This window comes from Petromyzon marinus, chromosome 2, assembly GCF_048934315.1.
Source record: "Petromyzon marinus isolate PM22_M1 ecotype Great Lakes invasive population chromosome 2, UKy_Petmar_22M1.pri1.0, whole genome shotgun sequence".
Lineage (NCBI taxonomy): Eukaryota > Metazoa > Chordata > Hyperoartia > Petromyzontiformes > Petromyzontidae > Petromyzon > Petromyzon marinus.
This window is the reverse complement of record NC_133668.1, coordinates 20,506,958-20,524,667: the sequence shown is the minus strand read 5'-3', so window position 1 is coordinate 20,524,667 and position 17,710 is coordinate 20,506,958. Positions and strand designations below refer to the sequence as shown.

Sequence of the window (17,710 nt, the reverse complement as noted above, 5' to 3'; positions counted from 1 at the left end):
TCCGCACGTTTGTGTGGTTTTTTTTGCCAGTGAAACGGATTTTAAGAATGTGTTCTGTTTTAAAATAAATATATCGCCTTTCTGTGCAAAATTTTAGGCCTTTAAAAACACTTTACATGCGATGAACGAACAGTTTTTGTTCCAAAATGTGGCAACATTGGAATGTGGTTACGTGGGTCACCACATCTGCGCATCATCCCACCAGGGCCATTCGTTCTGCGTTAATCCCTTAACATCTCCTTCCTTTCCATTAGTGCTCCTCGATATCTCCCATCGCCTCTCCTAACCCAGAAACTACCAACACAGCAATGTGTACATGTGAGTTTGTTACACGTAGCAAATTTATTTTTAAAACGCCAGTGTCACTGCTTATTGTGAGCAAAACTCTACACAAAACAAACGTCGAGTGTTCGTATGAAATAACTAGACGCGTTCGTCAAGAACGCTGCATTAATTGGAAACAATAGGAGACGTTTCGGGCAATGCCCCTTTTTTCATCATCAGCATCATCGCAGCACATGCAGTAACACTGCACTGTGTATTGTTAATCAACAACACATGGTGGGCGTGGGGAGAAGGGAGTGGTCAAGCGTGGCTCCTCCCCCCCCCCGTTCTTTTTACAAATCCCACATGCGGCAGCGCGGGCCCCGCGCCCTGATTGGCCGCGGCGGCGCCACCCGCCGGCCAACAGCGGCACGCGCCCGGACGACGAACGCGCGCGTGCGCTCTGGGGATTGCAAACGGCTGGCGCCTACCACGTGTACACGGTCCGAGCCCCGCCCGTCGCCTCTTCGCCACGCCCCTCGAACCCCGCCCCCGCCACGCCCCTCGCCTCCAAGCTGGGACGACTCTGAGAGCAAAGAAGCGGCCGTCCCTCGCAAGCCGTAGCGGTAACACGTGGACGAGTGTGGAGGGTTTATTGTTAATTCTGCCGCTACGAGCCCAGCATAGAACCGGAGAAAGAGGCCCGTGACGCGCGGCCAAACACGAGTCGTAGCCCAGCACGAGCCCGCGGTAATGCGCCACCAGCACCAGCGCAACTTGTGTCGGAGCGTAGTCCGTATAGCTCCTGGGCGTTTGTCCAGCGTGGCCATTGCCTAGTCCAGAGCACTGGGAGCCAACAACCAGCAAGCTCGACTTGGGCAGCGGTCGCTGGATGCAGACTGAACACCAGAACCAGCTCGGGACCTGCCGAGCTCAACGCAGCCACCATCCAAACCAAGCCCCAGCGCACAGCACGCTCGGGAGCAATCATCATCATCAGCATCACCAACTCAACACCAGCCCATCCCATCACAAGCCTGGCATTATCCAGACCGCTGCAGCAGCCCATTTCGGCTCACTCAGGATCAAGCAGAACACAGGCCCAAGTACCAGGTCAGACCACACGAACCCAAGCAGCAGCAACAACAACAGCAGCAGCAGCACAACCCGGGGCTGCTCCCAAGCCAAGGCGAGAATCTCAAGCGCTCGGACCAGAACGCGGCACTCTGCAACACGGGGGCAGGCCAGTTGAGGCTCAACAACAACATCAGCAGCACCCTCCACCCCACTCCCCACCACCACCACCAACCACCAAATCTGGTGGCCGCTTAAAGGGTTGAGGAGCGAAGAACCCATAGAGAGAAGGCCATTCGCTGTCACCATGCTGGCCCGCGCGGTGCACTTCGTGGCCGTACTGAGCGCCCTGCAGGTGGTGCGCACCGTCTGCAACGCGCCGCTCCGGGCGCCGGGGCCCGCGGACGCCGGCGGCGCCTTCTCGGTGAGGGCCCTGGGGCAGCCACCCGAGCCGTGCGTGCGTCGCGCGGCGCCCGGTGACCTCGTGCGCTTTCACTGCAACGGCAGCCTGGCGGACGGGACCACGATCGATTCCAGGTAAGCGTTAAACGATTGTTGGTTTTGTTTTGTTTGTTGCGTGTGCGCGTGTGTGCGTGTGTGTTCTCCATAGAAGCGACCTAGCCGCAAATGATGAGCGCAATGAAAGTGGCTTATCATGTGGACTATTATTATTTTATAGCGGTCAAATGCTCTCGACGCGTGGTGTTGAGTCTAAATGTTTGGAGGGGGTGGTGGGGGAAACGGGAGAGGACCCGTTGAGAAATTCACCCATGCAAACTCCAAATGTGCAGACGTCGGTGCCGGGTTCGAACCGACGACCTCGTGTATGCCATCGATGGTATCTAACACTTAGCTCGCCCCCCTCTTCGCCGTCCACCGTAGACATCGCCCGACCAACTCTGCCACGTGATTGGTAACTCCGTTTTATTCGGGTTGGAAACGGTGTTCTTTGTGGCACTGGCAGCTGCCCCTGGTGGCCTTGAGTTCTGCCCCCTGACGTGCGGCCTCCGGACTATACACAAATGGGAAAACGCTCCGTATCCATCATCGTGCTGTTACACCCAATGGTTTCAAATGCGTGGCGGCCCTCGCACAGTGGTGTCTTGTTGGCGAAAGTGGGCCCCTCTCTGACAATTAGTGAAACACACTGGGAGGGAATGTGGAGATTACACCACTGGTTCAGTCAGGGGCCACTGGTGGATATGAGCATTGTCCTAGCCTTGATTCAGCAACGAGACTGACTCTTGGCTTATATCACTTGCCCTGGTTGTTGCCATGCACCCATAAACATAATCTTTATTTCGACTGGGAGAGAAATCCGATGAGCTATGAAGCTCTTTTTCACATGTCCAGTAGGGATCTGAGTACTGAAGGTACATTTGAATTGTGACAGCAGATTTCTGGAGAGTATCTAGTGCTTCTCCAGAGTTGCCCCTCAAAGTAGTAACCGGTTGACATGACTGTCTAAATGCAAGTAAAGGAATTTACCCATGCTCATTTTGGGAATATGGCCCAGTTTACACTATTCTTTTTTTTACCACTACGCCACTGGTAGACACACCATGCTCGTGTGAACACATTCAGAGTTTTACTCATGACTGATGGCTGCAGATGTGTGGTTCTCAACATGTAGGGTAATGTTGTGGACTTACCATGTTTCAGACACGTTTTCGATATTGTGCACCTTTAATTCACTCGGTTCTGCAGAAAATATACTGTATGCACCAAACCACAGTGCGTTTACGACCAAGCCTCCCAGCCACGTGTCATTTTGGCAGAGTGCCCAATTCGCAGTTGTGAGTTTAAATTCCAGTTGTGGGGATGTCTCAACCCATCATCATTCTTTTGGGATCGATAGATTGAGTACCTCTTAGCCTAAATGGACTCACCCCTACCATAGAAAAGAGGAATTTCCACTCGTGGAAATGAGCACCACCCAGTGCTCATTTGAGCATGGAAACACTTTGCTCTTCAATCAGGAATTCCTGAACTGTATATACGGTGCTTTTTGTGTGTGTGTGTGCGTGCGTTCCTGATGTTTGTGCCTACGCACAACAGACTGAAAAATTGGACGTGCGGCCAATTACATCGCACCACATGACTGCACTGTAATGCCACCGAGTGTGTGCGCGCGGAGCTACAGTGCTTCCTAAACCAGATGTGTGACACGTACATGGATATGGTATTGCCAACTGCAATATAACAGCAGAAATAGAAATCTGCAGTAGCTTGCAATTACCCTCACGTTCCACTGGGTGCTCAACTAAGCATCGCTGAGATAGCGAAAATTATTTATGCAGTGGTTGATTTGCATTATTAAGACATTGTTTGAATGCCAACAAATAGTTAATAAAGTTGTGATGCTTCTGTTAATAAATTAATCTTATATCCTTCAGTCGGATAAGCACAAAACTAAAATAAAAATTGGTACTAGAGCCACCAGTATTTTTAACTGTCAGTTGATGCCCATAGAATAATGAGCGCAGAACGGAACGTGCATCTATAGAAATAATTTGGGTTTATCAAGAAGGATCCTGCACACCAACAGATGCAGTTTACAGATTTGGTAGTGCAGGTGGTGCATCGGCAAACTGCACTGGGTTTGTGACCTCCTGTAAAACATACATTCACCACTATTGCTATCACATGGGTTTGCCTCTCCCTTTGTTCCGCTGGAAAGCCTTCACTTCTACATTTAAAGCACCTTGGTCTCTGTCTTGTCCCCATGTTACCCATCTTCATGATTACAAAGTACACAGCTGCCATCACCGTCACCTAGTGTCGAATGCCATCCGTCGTCGTCGCCGCCGCCGCCTTTGCTCTTTGATGTGGCTGTTGCTGAGTGCGTATTTGCGGGGTTTTTTTGTTGTTGCCGATCTCCCATTGCGTTGAGTGCAGCTCTAAGGGCCCTTGGCCGGAGACGGTGGCGCTGGGTGCTGGAGAACTGCCTGCCTGGCTGGAGCAGGCACTGCTGGGAATGTGCGTCTCTGAGCGCCGCCTCGCAGTGCTTCCCCCAGACCTCGTGCAAGCAGCGCCAGCATTCAGTGAGCCTCGCTCACCTCCGCTCCTCATCCTGCTCATTCGTTCATGCACCCTTCTCCTATTTTTACTCGAGTTATGAACCAAGTTTGCTGTCAAGGGCGATGTCACGAGATGGAAAATTGTAGCCTTCGAAATTCTCGCTGTAAGGTTTTTGCAAGTGGAAATGTTTTACTCTTGGCAAATAAGAGGATTATCTGCACGTGTATTTGCATAAGAGGTGTAACCCAGAAGTGGCCGTACATTATTTATATTTCCCACCCTTATCCAATCATAAGGAATCACCAGAAGTGGTTTTACAGAAGCACAAAATACATCATATCATCTATGACTCGTATCATTCTGTGTCACCTCTCAGACATGAGAGATGGCACCGAATTGGTATAAAATTAATGATGTTTGTGTTTGTGAATAGCCATGTGGTTAACACGAGTACTTTCCATGGCTAACCGTGTACAATAGGTTCTACCAATAGCATCTCCCCAAATCGCCACTAGGAGTGCTGTTGGAAAACTGAACTTTCTTATATAGTAAAACCTTAGATTGCGAGTAACTTGGTCTGCGAGTGTTTTGCAAGACGAGCAAATTTTTAAAATACATATTAATTTGATAAACGACCGAGGCCTTGCAATACGAATAGTACGTATACGCTTTGTCTGCCGAGCGTCACGTGATCACAACTGATATACGAGTGCTTTGGATTACAAACACGTTTCCGAAACGAATTATGCTCGCAATCCAGGGTTTTACTGTATATATAAAAGGTAAATTTGTGAATGTGTCTGTTCGAAATGTTTAGCATATTTCCCGATATGCAACAAATTTGAAATTTGGCATGTGGGTAGTTTCCAAACTGTACGCAATGCAAAAAGTGTAAAAATAGACTTTTAGATTATTATTTTTTGGGGGGGGGGGGTCGCAATAATGGATATATATGAAAGGGACATTTGTGAATGTGTGTCTTTTCTAAATGTTTAACATACTTCCAAACATGCAACAAACTTGAAATTTGGCATTTGGGTATCTTCCAGACTGTACACAATGCAAAAAGTATAAAAATAGACTTTTGTATTTAGGGGGGGGGGCGCAATAATGCATATATTTTGCACGGCCAGTGAGCGGTGACGTCACATCTGTCACATCTGTGATGTCACCCGCATGCCGAAGCGTTACGCAGTGTGCCTGCTAATGTCACGCATCCCCCACCCTCCGCGGAGGCCGTGTATTAATCCAAGACAAGAATCCAAGTCCCGGGCGAAGCCGGGGTAGTTAATCTAGTACTGGAAGGAAAAGCAACATACCAGGGTACCCAAAGAAACACTTTTCATCGGTGTATATTACCTGCTATATTGTACGTGGATCAGATACATGGTCATTGACAAAGAACATGGCACAAAAGGATAACATACACAATGGATGGAGAGATACATGCTTGAAATTACACTGAGAGACTGGAAGAGGAATGCATGGATAAAAAAAAACATGTGCAAGTTAGATGCACCATATTGACTGTTCAGAAAAGTAAGTGATCATGGGCAGGACACATCGCAAGAAGGGGCGATGGCCAGTGTACAAGGCTAATGCCATAGTGGCAGCCAAAGGAGAGCACATTCATCATGTAGAGGGAGTACTAAGATCAGCTCGTGTGTAGAAGCTGGATGGATCATTTCATTGCGAGAGACATTGGGAGATGGCCACATTTTGGGTATGGCTTGAGGAGGCCTTCATCTAGCAATATAGAGAATGGCTGACAGTGAGGAGGTTAACTGCACCATACTGTGTACGCGTGTACCAGAGGACGTGGCTCCCCTGGGCTCGACACTGCACCTGGAGCTGCTCCTGCTGGACGTGTGGAGCCTGTCTGACGAGGTGCAGGTGCGCACAGTGCGCCGAGGACCTGGCAACTGCAGCCGCACGGTGGAGATGTCCGACTACGTGCGCTACCACTACAACTGCACGCTGCTCGATGGCACATTCGTCTCCAGCAGGTGTCCCCCACGCGATGGCTAGCCACACTGTGGTCTGAAATGACGCGTCGCCCTGTGATTGTGTGTATTAGGCATTTATTGATCAATGGATGAAGTTGATTCTTTCACCACTTGTATCGAATCGTGCATGATGTAAAAATACATTAGCGATTTGTGGAAATGATATTCCATTAACATGCTAAAATGTTGTATGATGAATTAAATGAATGAGAAAGAACATGATATGGACAATGCAAACAACTTTACAATCAAGATAGAAAAGAATGGATCCTTGGTTTGTGATCCTGTATAGTGAGAAATAATCGAATTGCTGTAAGTTGAATCATTACATATCTAGTGTGTTTTTACGTGTTTTATATTTCCTGTATGTTTAAATACAGTACAAGTGTGTGTACATGTGTTCAATGCCAAGGCCCTTTCGTGCTGTAGCACACCTCACTACACTTCATAACACTCTGCTATGCCAATAACTCACTTGTTGAGTATGTACTTTGGTTTAAGCTATATGCTATGATTCATGTTACCTGGGTTCGATTGCTGGCCATGCACATTTGTGGTAAATTGTACTAAAGCTTTTCTGAGCATCTCTTAGGTCAACTGAGTAACTGTTGCAGGTGTAAACATGGTCACTAGAGAGGCAGATGTCCAAGCCTAGTGCTGGCCACACCACCTCCTGATATGCCATGCTGAACTTAGTGTGTGCTTGCTGACAGTACTTGCCCCTTTTGTCTATCTTTGTGTTGTGTTTTTTTTGTCTGTTAAGCCGCAGCCTCAATGGAACTTACAACACGTACGTGGGCATGGGCTGGCTCATCCAAGGGATGGACACTGGCCTCCTCGGAGCTTGTGTTGGGGAGGTGCGAGTGATCACCATCCCACCCTCACTTGGCTATGCTGAAGAGGGCTCCGGTGAGTGGTCTTCTCGCAAAGTGCTGATAAAATATTGCTTGTCGTGGCTCAAGTTTGGGCACTGACTGTGGCTCAAAAGTCATGGGGTCTCCCTGCTCTTCCACGTGTGGCTCAGTGGGTATCTCCTTTGGTGGTTCAGAGGTGATGGAGGAAATCACACATTACTATGGTGCGATGGACAGTTTCTCCATAGCACACCTACATCCCCAAAAGAGATGTTAATTTTATTGACCCCATAGTGACAATGATAGGATGTCATCCCCTGACCTGAATTTGAACTTGTGACCTTCCAGTTGTGAGTAGAGTGCTCTAATCTAAGTGCCATTTGGATGAATTTTCTTTTGCATGAATTGTTAATGCCTTAGGCTTAGAGAGCCAGTTTCAAGCATGGCAAAACCATGGGTAACCAGATGTTACAAAATGTTAAAATAATAATCCATGAAAAAGAGTGCAATGCACGCCATTGATCGAGATCCAGATCAGGCTTAGAGGTCATAGTGTTGAACTGGCTTGACTGAGATACTGCTGGGTTTGAATTTGGACAACAGCCCTTGATTAAAACTCAAAGCATTGCTCATTAAAATAGATAATGATCATGTATTGTGGCTTTGCGATGTAGGTGATACGGTCCCCTCTAATGCTACGCTGGTGTTCACGTTGCATCTCGTGGACCTGCACAACCCCCGCGACTCCGTCACTGTGGACTCCTACCTGGTTCCGGAGCCCTGCAGACGCCGTGCTGCTAGCGGGGACTTTGTGCGCTATCACTACAACGGCTCACTGCTCGATGGCACTATCTTTGATAGCACGTGAGTGCGTGTTGGTCTTTTGCCCACATATCAGCTAGCACACCCGACATTCCATCAGCTGATAGTTCACCCAACAGTCCACTTAGCAGTCCACTCGCCAGCTGACCTATTAACCTCACTGCCCGCCCACTCACCAGGTCATCCAGCACACCTCCCATCAGCCTACTAACAACCACACCAGCTCACCTAGAAACCAGCCCACAAGTTAGTTGGATCAGCAGTCCACCCATCCACTTGCCTACCCAGCAGCCCATGCAGTGCCCACCTGCCAGTGCCCACCTGCTAGCTTACTCAACAGTCCACCTGACAATGTATCCATCGACCAGGGAACCATCAACTCCAGCTCGCAGGCCACACGGCAACCAGCTCTCCAGACCACCCAAACCCCAAATACCTGCCTATTTAGCAGCCCAGTTTTCCATGAACTATTAACATGTCCATTTACCAGCATATTTATAAGGCCACATCCCAACCTGCCTGCCATCTACCCAACAACCCACATGCCAACCCCACTGCCAGCCCTGCAGAAACATACCCATCTACCAGCCCCACCAGCCCACTATCCAGTCCATTCGCCACCAGCCAGCTCACCAGTCTGATCATCAGCCCACCATTCAGCTCGCAAGCCAGCTCAAAAAGCCCACCATACTATCAGCCTTACAGCCCACCAGCAAACCCACCAAGCAGCCGATTATCTATCAACCCGCCATTCAAGCAGCTGAGCTGCAAGTCTAACCACACTTGTGCCTACCTGCCAGCCAGCCTACCAGCTGTCCTTTTGGCTGTAGCTGTAACCCATCATACTCAGGCTGAGTTGACCCACTCCAGGAAAATACATAAATTGCCCACTGGTGTCATGTTGTGAGTCATGGCCAGGACTCAATCCTCAGATGACAGGATTATAGAGCGGTGCGCGGACAACTAACACCACTGCTCCCCACGATCGCCGTGTGTGACTGTGTGCAGGCAAATGTGGAACCATACGTATGACACGTACCTGGGCAAGGGCTTCATCATTGCGGGCATGGAGGAGGGGCTGATAGGTACCTGCATTGGGGAGAGGCGCCTGCTCACCATCCCACCCCACCTTGGCTACGGGGAGGCTGGCATTGGTGAGAGCCGGCATTCATGCATACACAGACACAAATACATTTATCTCCCATGTAGCCTTTACAGACAGGCTTGGCAAGTGCTGCTTGTGAAAAGGAGTAGTGTGGCCAGTAGCACGTACAACTGCCTTTGTCTTTCCAGCCGATGTTGCCACTCAAAGGTAATCATCTAAGGCAGAGTCGAGCAAACATAGGTCCAGGACAAATTTAGATATTGTCACCATGAATGGAACTCAGGCTTCTGGGGTCATGGCGCAGCATACTAAAGACTGTACCACTGTGCCCCACACATAAACACACACATCATGTATGCAGACATTAATACACGTGTAGTGGCTTCAAAAATCACTCACACCGACACGTTGTAACAAGTCACCTGCTTACACTTTATTCACCTGTTCTTGCGCCAGTTATAGGCACTCCTATAACGATCTGTACGGTCACAGATACTTAACTTCTCCCCGCTCTTATCTCTTCTGCACCTCACTTATCCTGCACTCAGCAGCTCTGCTCTCAGCGACTCCGCACACACTGTTTTCGCACTCAGCGACTCCGCACACAGGGTCTTCGCACTCAGCGACTCCGCACACAGCATCTTCGCACTCAGCGACTCTGCATCTCCACCGCTGCCCCCACCTACGCTCCCTCAGACCCGCTCACCCGTCTGTCCCCGGGCGGGGGGTTCAGCCAACACCCGCCTGGCGACGGCGTGAGGGTTGAGGTCCCGTTGACGGCTGGAGCGGCAGCGGCAAGATGTCTTCACTCTTGGTTCCCCGGCAACAACTCTCCTCGCTCGCAAACATTCCCGCTTATATCCCCCTGCTCATTCCGAGTCCTCACGTGTTTCCATTTAAGCTGCCGCCAGGCCGGTGCCAGTTGTCCCATTAATCCCTTATCATCACCCCCCCCCCCCCCATCTCCCGTCTCCTAGGTGCCAACCTCCGGTCACAGCGTAGCACTTGTTCGACTTCGGTTGCACCCGCTTCTCCCCCTAATTACTGTCGGTTTGTCTGTGCAAACCTCATGTTTTTAAAGCACACACCTGTTTGCCCTCAGTTGCACCCGCTTATCTGTGCGTGCCGCGTATTTCTCTCCTCTACACACATACACTCAATCATACACACACAGGTGCACATGTCGCTTGTATGCACACACATGCAGACACACGTGTTTACGTGTCATCAGCTTGGGTTAATGCAATATAGCCAATGCATTTAGATTGCACTCCAAAGCATACTTTTATTTTATAGTGCTGTTATTTCTAAAGTTAAATCAAGTTGATGTATGATCATTCAAAACAAAATCGTACATTACTTTGAAAATACTCAATATGGGATTAGTTTGTTATTTCTTTTTTCTCCTAAATCGAAAACAATTGTGCTTCCAGCATTGCGTAATGACATGACAAAATTTTGATTTACATTCCGTTGTCGGAGAATGCTCCAGATGCTGACATTCTACATATTCTAGAACTACTTCTGAAGTCATTTCAAATGGGCTCCTTCATTCCCACTGGGAGCACACAATTTTTTTGGTCTGTAAACTGGTTAACTGCTTGTCAATAAAACCACGTTTTCTATTCTTGGAGCTGGAATTAACTAAATCAAAAGTGAAGCCAAATTGTACGATGAGGGGTTTTTGCACTTTAATTGGTGAACAAGCACTATCTACACCTGACAACCCATGGCCCAAATTCAAACCCAGGATATCAGCAGTCTGCTCAGCGTTTTGACTTGATATTAGCCCCTAAGCCACCCAGCACCTTCAACTAAATTTACCTGAATTCAAACCCAGCATATTAGCAGTGCCAACTCAATGTTATTTTAATCCTCCTGGCACCTTTGTATTGCGTATAAAAACCCCACGTTACCAGTCCTCAAACAAGAATTAATATTCAATAGTAACCTTGCCAATGCCCGTGTACTTCCACCGCTCAGAACCCCGTGACGTCCATGACTGCCCCCCCCCACTCCCCCCCGTGTCCCAGCGGGTAAGATTCCAGGCTCGGCCGTGTTGTTGGTGAACGTGCACATGGTGGACCTGCACAACCCTGCTGACAGTGTCGATGTGGAGACCTACTCCAGCCCGCACGAGTGTGCGCACCGCGTACAGCTCGGGGATCTTATCAGCATGCACTACAACACCACCCTCCTGGATGGCACGCCGCTCTACTCCAGGTGGGAGAGAGAGAGCGTGTGTGAAGAAACCTGGCAAGAAACCTGAGTTCAATTCCCACTCACGCCCAATGCCAGTGACGATTATCTGAACTAGTCCTGGGCCTCCCCAAGGTCGACTCAGCCTCAAATGAGAACCTGGTGCAGTGCGTAAACATCTACATTGGGAATACAAAGGCGGGCGGGCGTGGTGCTGGCCACTCACCCCCTCGTGCCATGCCGGCCTTCATAGGTGCTACTCGCTAACAGTATTTTCCCTAACAATCTGTTAAGGCTATATGGGGGAACTTTGTTGTTGTGGGGGAGGCTCGTGAAGGATGCTACTGGGCAATAATGGAAGGTGGAGCAGAGACGCTCACAACAACGAGCGGAGTGTCGGGCGGCTAAAATATAGCAAATTGGCACAATACGGGGCACAGGTGGTACATCTGCCAGTCTTCTAATCCATGAGACCTGGGTCTCTTCCATGCCCTACTGTTTAACGAGCATTTGCGACTTCACGTGCCCTCAAAGTGCACTGAGCTTGGCACAAGCACTGTGGTGACATCACTGCCATTTATTGGTGAACGCCGGTTGTTGTTGTGTGAGTGTATGTGTATATGAGTTTGTGTGTGAGTGATTTACAACACAACCCTGCCGGATGGCATGCACTCTATTCCAGGTAAGAGTGTGCGAATGTGTGATGTGTGCATGCACATATTTGGGTCTCTACATTGTGTGTATATGCATGGCTGAAGATGTGCTTTTGTGTGTGTACACATGCGATTGTGTGCATATGTGTAAGTATGTATGTTTTTACGTGTAGATATTGTGTGCATGCCAGATTCACCAAGAGATGCTTTCATCAAGGATAGCTTGGTAATCTCTCTGTGCAGCTCAATAAATCGCTACGTCTAGTGGGCCGTCCTTAACAGTAGCACTGTTTGCAGCCGAAAGACCGGCTGGACGTACGAGGCCAAGATGGGCAGTGGGCAGCTCATCCCAGGGCTGGAGGTGGGATTGAAGGGGATGTGCGTGAGCGAAAAGCGCTTCCTGACCATCCCCCCGCATCTGGCGTTCGGCGAGAAAGGCATTGGTAAGATGGAGAGAGCGGTTACAGCTGCGTGAAACGATTGCCAACGATTGGTTGTAAATTCGTTCATTCTAATATGGAGTAAAAACACACTACTCAAAGCATAAATCACGAATACAATTGAGTAAAAAATGTTTTTTAATGGAATGGGCTAAATTTTGCAATGCAGGACAGTCCTAAACGCTGCTATATCGACGCTAATTTCTATGTTTTACTTTGATAGAAGCTTACATAAGGCGTGTGCGGGTGCTCTGTGCCCCCCTCCCCCCCCCCCCAGAGGGCGAGGTGCCGGGTAGCGCAGTGCTGCTCTTCGACATTGAGCTCCTGCGGGCGGAGGAGGGCTTCCCAGACGGGTATATGTTCGTGTGGAAGGAGCGCGCGCCGCCGCTGCTCTTCCAGCAGTTCGATGCCGACCAGGATGGCCTCATTGCACTTCAGGAGGTGCTGCCCCCCCCCCCCTCTCTCTCCAGCAAATAGGGGCAGGCGAGATAGAGGCGGAGGGGAACGGGATGCAGACTTGAGTTAAATATCAATAAGTTTTACTCCAGTCAGAACCGGGTGACAGGTATGGGCTTCAGTGTGCAGTTAGCCATAGCCGATGCTGTCACGTTCTCGAGTAATGTGCACAAACCCCTGTACTGTGCTAGAAAGTGGGCGAATGATCGGAAAATTGTAATTGTGGTCATCTTGTGCAGGAGCTGTGTGCTAGTGTAGCCTATTCACCTTTCTTGTAATCTCTCCGAACCTTGAGCTTACAACAAAGGTGACTGCGCTGCAGTAGCTCATTACACATATACAAGATGACCACGTCACCCCCCAACTGCCAAAAACTTGTATTTACCAAGGACATCACTCGAGTGTTGGCAGGGGAAGACCTAAAACCAGAGTGTAACAGCATATCTTGGAGGTAGGGTGTGGTTTAAGGTCCATCAGCCTATGGGCCTTTTGGACTAAAGGTATCTAGCAGCAATTGTTAAAGCAGGCAAATTCCAGATTAGTTTCAACTTTCTGTAATGCCTTTCGGTACACTTGTGAAATGTGTGGGAAGGAAATAATTCCGTGGTGTGGTGCGATTAACAGCTTTGGCCATGGTGACCTTTTGACATTAATCTCGATGTACTGATTGAAATGTGTAATGTAGTTGCCGTGACACTCTCCCGTCTGTTTCGCACTCAGTTCTCGACCTTCATCAAAAGCCAGGTGGCAACGGGAGTCGGTCGTCTGGCTCCAGGCCAGGAGGCCGAGACCCTCATCTCCGAAATGTTCAAGAACCAGGACCGCGACGGTGATGGCTTCATCAGCCCCACGGAGCTCAAGCTGAAGCGGGACGAGGAGCTGGCACACGACGAGCTGTGAGCTGCCCCCTGCATCCTCTGCGAAGTGGCAATCCAGGCGCCCCAACCCCCATCTAAGCCTCCGTCCCCTTACAACCTTGGCTCTGCGGGCTCTGAGACTGTTCATGGTTATGTGCGCTGATTTGCGCAGGGTCCCATACTCGTGTGCGTGTGTTATGGGGAGCAGTGGCACAATGGTTTGGCATTGTGCTACAAACCCAGCAATTTTTTGATTCCTCACCATACACATCAGTAGCAACTGGGGTATGAGCTTGTCCTATACCTTCCCAAGGTTGACTCAGCCTTACAGCAATACCTGGTGTGGTGTGTGAACATCATTGCTTGGAAGACAAAACCATCCGTTTGTGGTGCTGGCTCCAATCACTCTCTCGTGTGCCATGCCAACCTTAGTCGGTGCTCACAGCATTGGTATATGCAAGTAAAACGTGAGATGGAAATGTGGGAAATAACACAGGTTTTGACAGCTAATGACTCGATTGATTTTTGGGTTGGACCATGTAAAGATCTGGCAAATGAGGTTCATCATTGTTTTCCTGTTTGGCATTTCATGAAAAGGCATATTTCATTGTTTTATAGAAATATTTTTTATTATAAATGAGAATGCGTAATGTTGTTTTCTGAACTTGGGTATTCCATGTGAGCACTTTGATTTATGAACAAGTTTGAAAATGGTAACATTTCAGAATTCTTGAAGATTAAAAATATCAATGTTCCAAGGATGTTACATGCATCATGGGTAAATATGAATCTGCACTAGAGCTGGAAAAATTATTCAATCAAGTCAATGAATCTACTAAAAATTGTAATGGGCTATTTTTTGTTGCTAATTACATGGGCCCCTTTAAGTGGCAGCCAGCCCCACATGTTGCCTTCTAAAGGCAGGAAACCCCCTGCAAGCCACGCCCAGCATGACACAGCTGATGATACCAAGCAACACGTGGGAACAGGTGAGGCTTTGTTTCAACTATTTTCATGTTATTTGATTCGTTGAGTAATCAAACTGTTAATTAATTGCGTAAATAATTGGATAGCCCAGGTCTGAACTGCAACATAGACCTTAAAGAAATGTTTTGAAGGAATGTGTAGGTGAGCTCTTAGAGTTTATATTCTTGCAATGCAGTTCACCAAAGCCATAATTTGCTATTTTACAATGTTGTGTTATGATATCAACCAAGCGTGTTTTTTTTTCTTTTTAACTGTGCAGTCTTTTAAACAAATATTTACAGGTGCTATTTTTTGTAATTATGTGGTTCTTCAAGCAATGTTCATTGCTTCAAACCACTTATGTATTTGGGTACAGCTGATTTAATTAGACCGATATCATTGTGGTCAATGCTGTTCCATGGCACAACCTCGTTATTGATTCCAGATGCCTTAACTGTTTTCAGTTTCATTTATTTGGAATAACCCTGTGAGCCATTCGGCTCTTGATTCGGGTGCAACCGCAACAAACAATAAAATTACAAGATACATTTATAATTTACTGTACACAAATTGAGACATCCCCTATAAAAACAATACAATCGTCCAGAAAAAGCACCATTTGTTTATGCTGCGTACTAAACTGTGCAAAAAAAAAATCCCATTTTGATGTTAGATCATAAATACAATTTAGATTAAAATGTTAAGTCTAACTATACTACATAAAAAAATCGGGCTGAACTAAACCTTTCTATAAATGACTAAAATAATGCTATCAAAACAATGTAACAGTGATCATAAGAAATGTGATTGAAAGTTAACAATCGCGACATACATAACATACATTACTAAACCAAGCATCCCTCGCTAGCTGCATGAGTCAATCGATAATAGCAGGAGTAACAATAGTAGTAGCAGCACACTAATCAAAATACATAATTTCTCGCATTTGGCATCCACCTTGCGATTGTGAGTCGAGCGGCTTCACCGCAGCACCACTGAATAAAAGTGGCTTTGCTGCACGTCGTCAACCATGCAATCGCAATAACTGCCATCCAGTCATTGAAGCTAATTTGGAGGAGCCACTTTGGTAATATAAATATGTAATCCATATTGCTTTTGGGCAGGCTTTTACGATTATACATTTCAATTTGTGCCAAAACCGGGTTGGTGTTGCGATGGTAAGTGTACACTTTACAACCGAGTTCAAATCTCGGATGGGGTTCGACTCAAAATACTTGTTCCTGTGGGGTTGATAAAATGAGTACGATTTTGTAGACAGTCGACAGGTGCCGCCCTGTGGAAAGAATGAAGATGAGCACGAACCACACTGCTTATCAAGGAAACACTGGTTTTGAGATAAATACATGATCTGTAGTCTGTTCTCCTATAACACGGTAGCTGCGTTCCTGAAGAATACCTCGTTATGGAAAAAAATCACGTTATAATAAATAGGGTAAAGCACAGCCCATGATAATGCGTGAGATGCATATGCAGGCTGAACAAAGACAGGTGCCTGGGTAGCATCGAGAAGCAGCCATCAGCGTCCCGCCTTGCGTGATGGTCCACCAAGGCAAGCTGTACAACTGCGCATTCCTACTTGCGCGACATAGCTCTGTTCACTCAATCGCGTTATATCCAATTTGCATCCGTTTTATAAAGTGTTCCTGAAATTCATAGTTATATACAGTTTTCGTTATGAAAACACGTGTTACAGGAAAACAGACTTGTATTGTGACATTTTTGTTAGTTCTAATGGATTGTGTGTAGGATCCGTATTACATCTACAGCAGGCACAATTACACATTTTAAATTAAAATTGAATTAGATGACGTGGCATAGATGAATTACCCTGGCATTTCTTGTTTATGTCTGTGCACATTTTTGGTCAAAGCACCAAATACCAAAGAAATGTCTGCTACCAGTCTCACTTGCACACAGGCCCTTGAGAAGGTTAATGTAACATTGTAATGCCATTTTTTTTTACCCTGTCAAGCCTCAGTATTATTTAAGAGGGTCCTGCTTAAAATGTTTGGTCAATTGAGTAATTTTTACCTTCGATCGTTCTTTCTGGTTGCATGGGTAACCTGTCAGAACCAGAATCTGTATTTAGACTGTCAGAATCCAATGAGCTGTGAAGCTTTTTCACAGATGTCCAGTAGAAGTGGGTCGGCAAGTTACTTTTGACGTTCAGCCGACTGCAGACTCCCACATTGCCTTGCAAGTGGGTATGTCTCAATCCTATGACTTTTGTGATCCAGGTGTGCACAACCATATGTAAGCATCTGCCTTTTGACTGGCAGATAGGATGCTCCAGAGTAAACAACCATATTTATGTTTGTGTTGTGATAATAAAATGCATGTCACTTGCTATTGTCAGACATGCAAGCACAGTGTTTGCTTTCGTAGATTTATTTACTTTTTTATGTTTTTACGCTCGGCACATTGTGTTGCTTATGTTGAACCAATGTATTGTAATATACATTTTGAAAAATCTTTACAACTTGTATTTAAACATCAAAGACACTAACTGCATCAAATGTAAACTTTCAAGGTTTTGTTGCACGAATTTTTTTTAAAGGAAGATATTAAAAGCTGAGTTTTTTAAAGCATTTTAAAATTATGCAAAGGTGTTCGCTGTGAATGTTACACTAATTACTTCCAAAACATTTGGATGTGCGTGCTCGTGTAAGATGACAAAATGTATATTTTAAGCCAATGAGATATTACCACTTGCCACCACATCAGAAACCAAAGCCCATAGCATGGTGGGCAACATACGGCACGACATGTTCTACATACAATACAATTGCATTCCATCTACCAAAATATTGTAACAATTTTAAAGTTAAGAGATTGTGAAATATATAATTCCAAACTGAGATTACATTAATCAGGACGATCACTTTTGAAATACTGTGGCCCAAGTTATCCTTGACCATGATTCTAAGTTAAGCACAAATGTTTGTGGGTTGATAGCTCTTAACACAGCTCCA

At 47.0% G+C, this 17,710-nt stretch overlaps 1 protein-coding gene across 1 annotated transcript; it reads left to right on the top strand.

Moving 5' to 3' along the window:
- Nucleotides 1-803: 803 nt before the first annotated feature.
- On the top strand, nt 804-17,337 carry LOC116945256 (peptidyl-prolyl cis-trans isomerase FKBP9-like). Its single transcript, XM_032959608.2, has 10 exons — nt 804-1,875; nt 4,237-4,382; nt 6,173-6,365; nt 7,129-7,274; nt 7,894-8,083; nt 9,050-9,195; nt 11,180-11,369; nt 12,296-12,441; nt 12,716-12,879; nt 13,615-17,337. The coding sequence occupies exons 1-10, from the start codon at nt 1,646-1,648 to the stop codon at nt 13,792-13,794; spliced, it is 1,731 nt and encodes a 576-aa protein (XP_032815499.2). The 5' UTR covers nt 804-1,645; the 3' UTR covers nt 13,795-17,337.
- The last annotated feature ends 373 nt before the right edge of the window (nt 17,338-17,710 follow it).

Bases quoted from the DNA above. Each gene is read 5' to 3' on its own strand.
- LOC116945256 (XM_032959608.2), top strand. From the start codon at position 1,646: ATGCTGGCCCGCGCGGTGCACTTCGTGGCCGTACTGAGCGCCCTGCAG. The intron at 6,366-7,128 runs GTGTCCCCCACG...TTGTCTGTTAAG, and splicing joins GGCACATTCGTCTCCAGCAG to CCGCAGCCTCAATGGAACTT. The intron at 11,370-12,295 runs GTGGGAGAGAGA...CACTGTTTGCAG, and splicing joins GGCACGCCGCTCTACTCCAG to CCGAAAGACCGGCTGGACGT.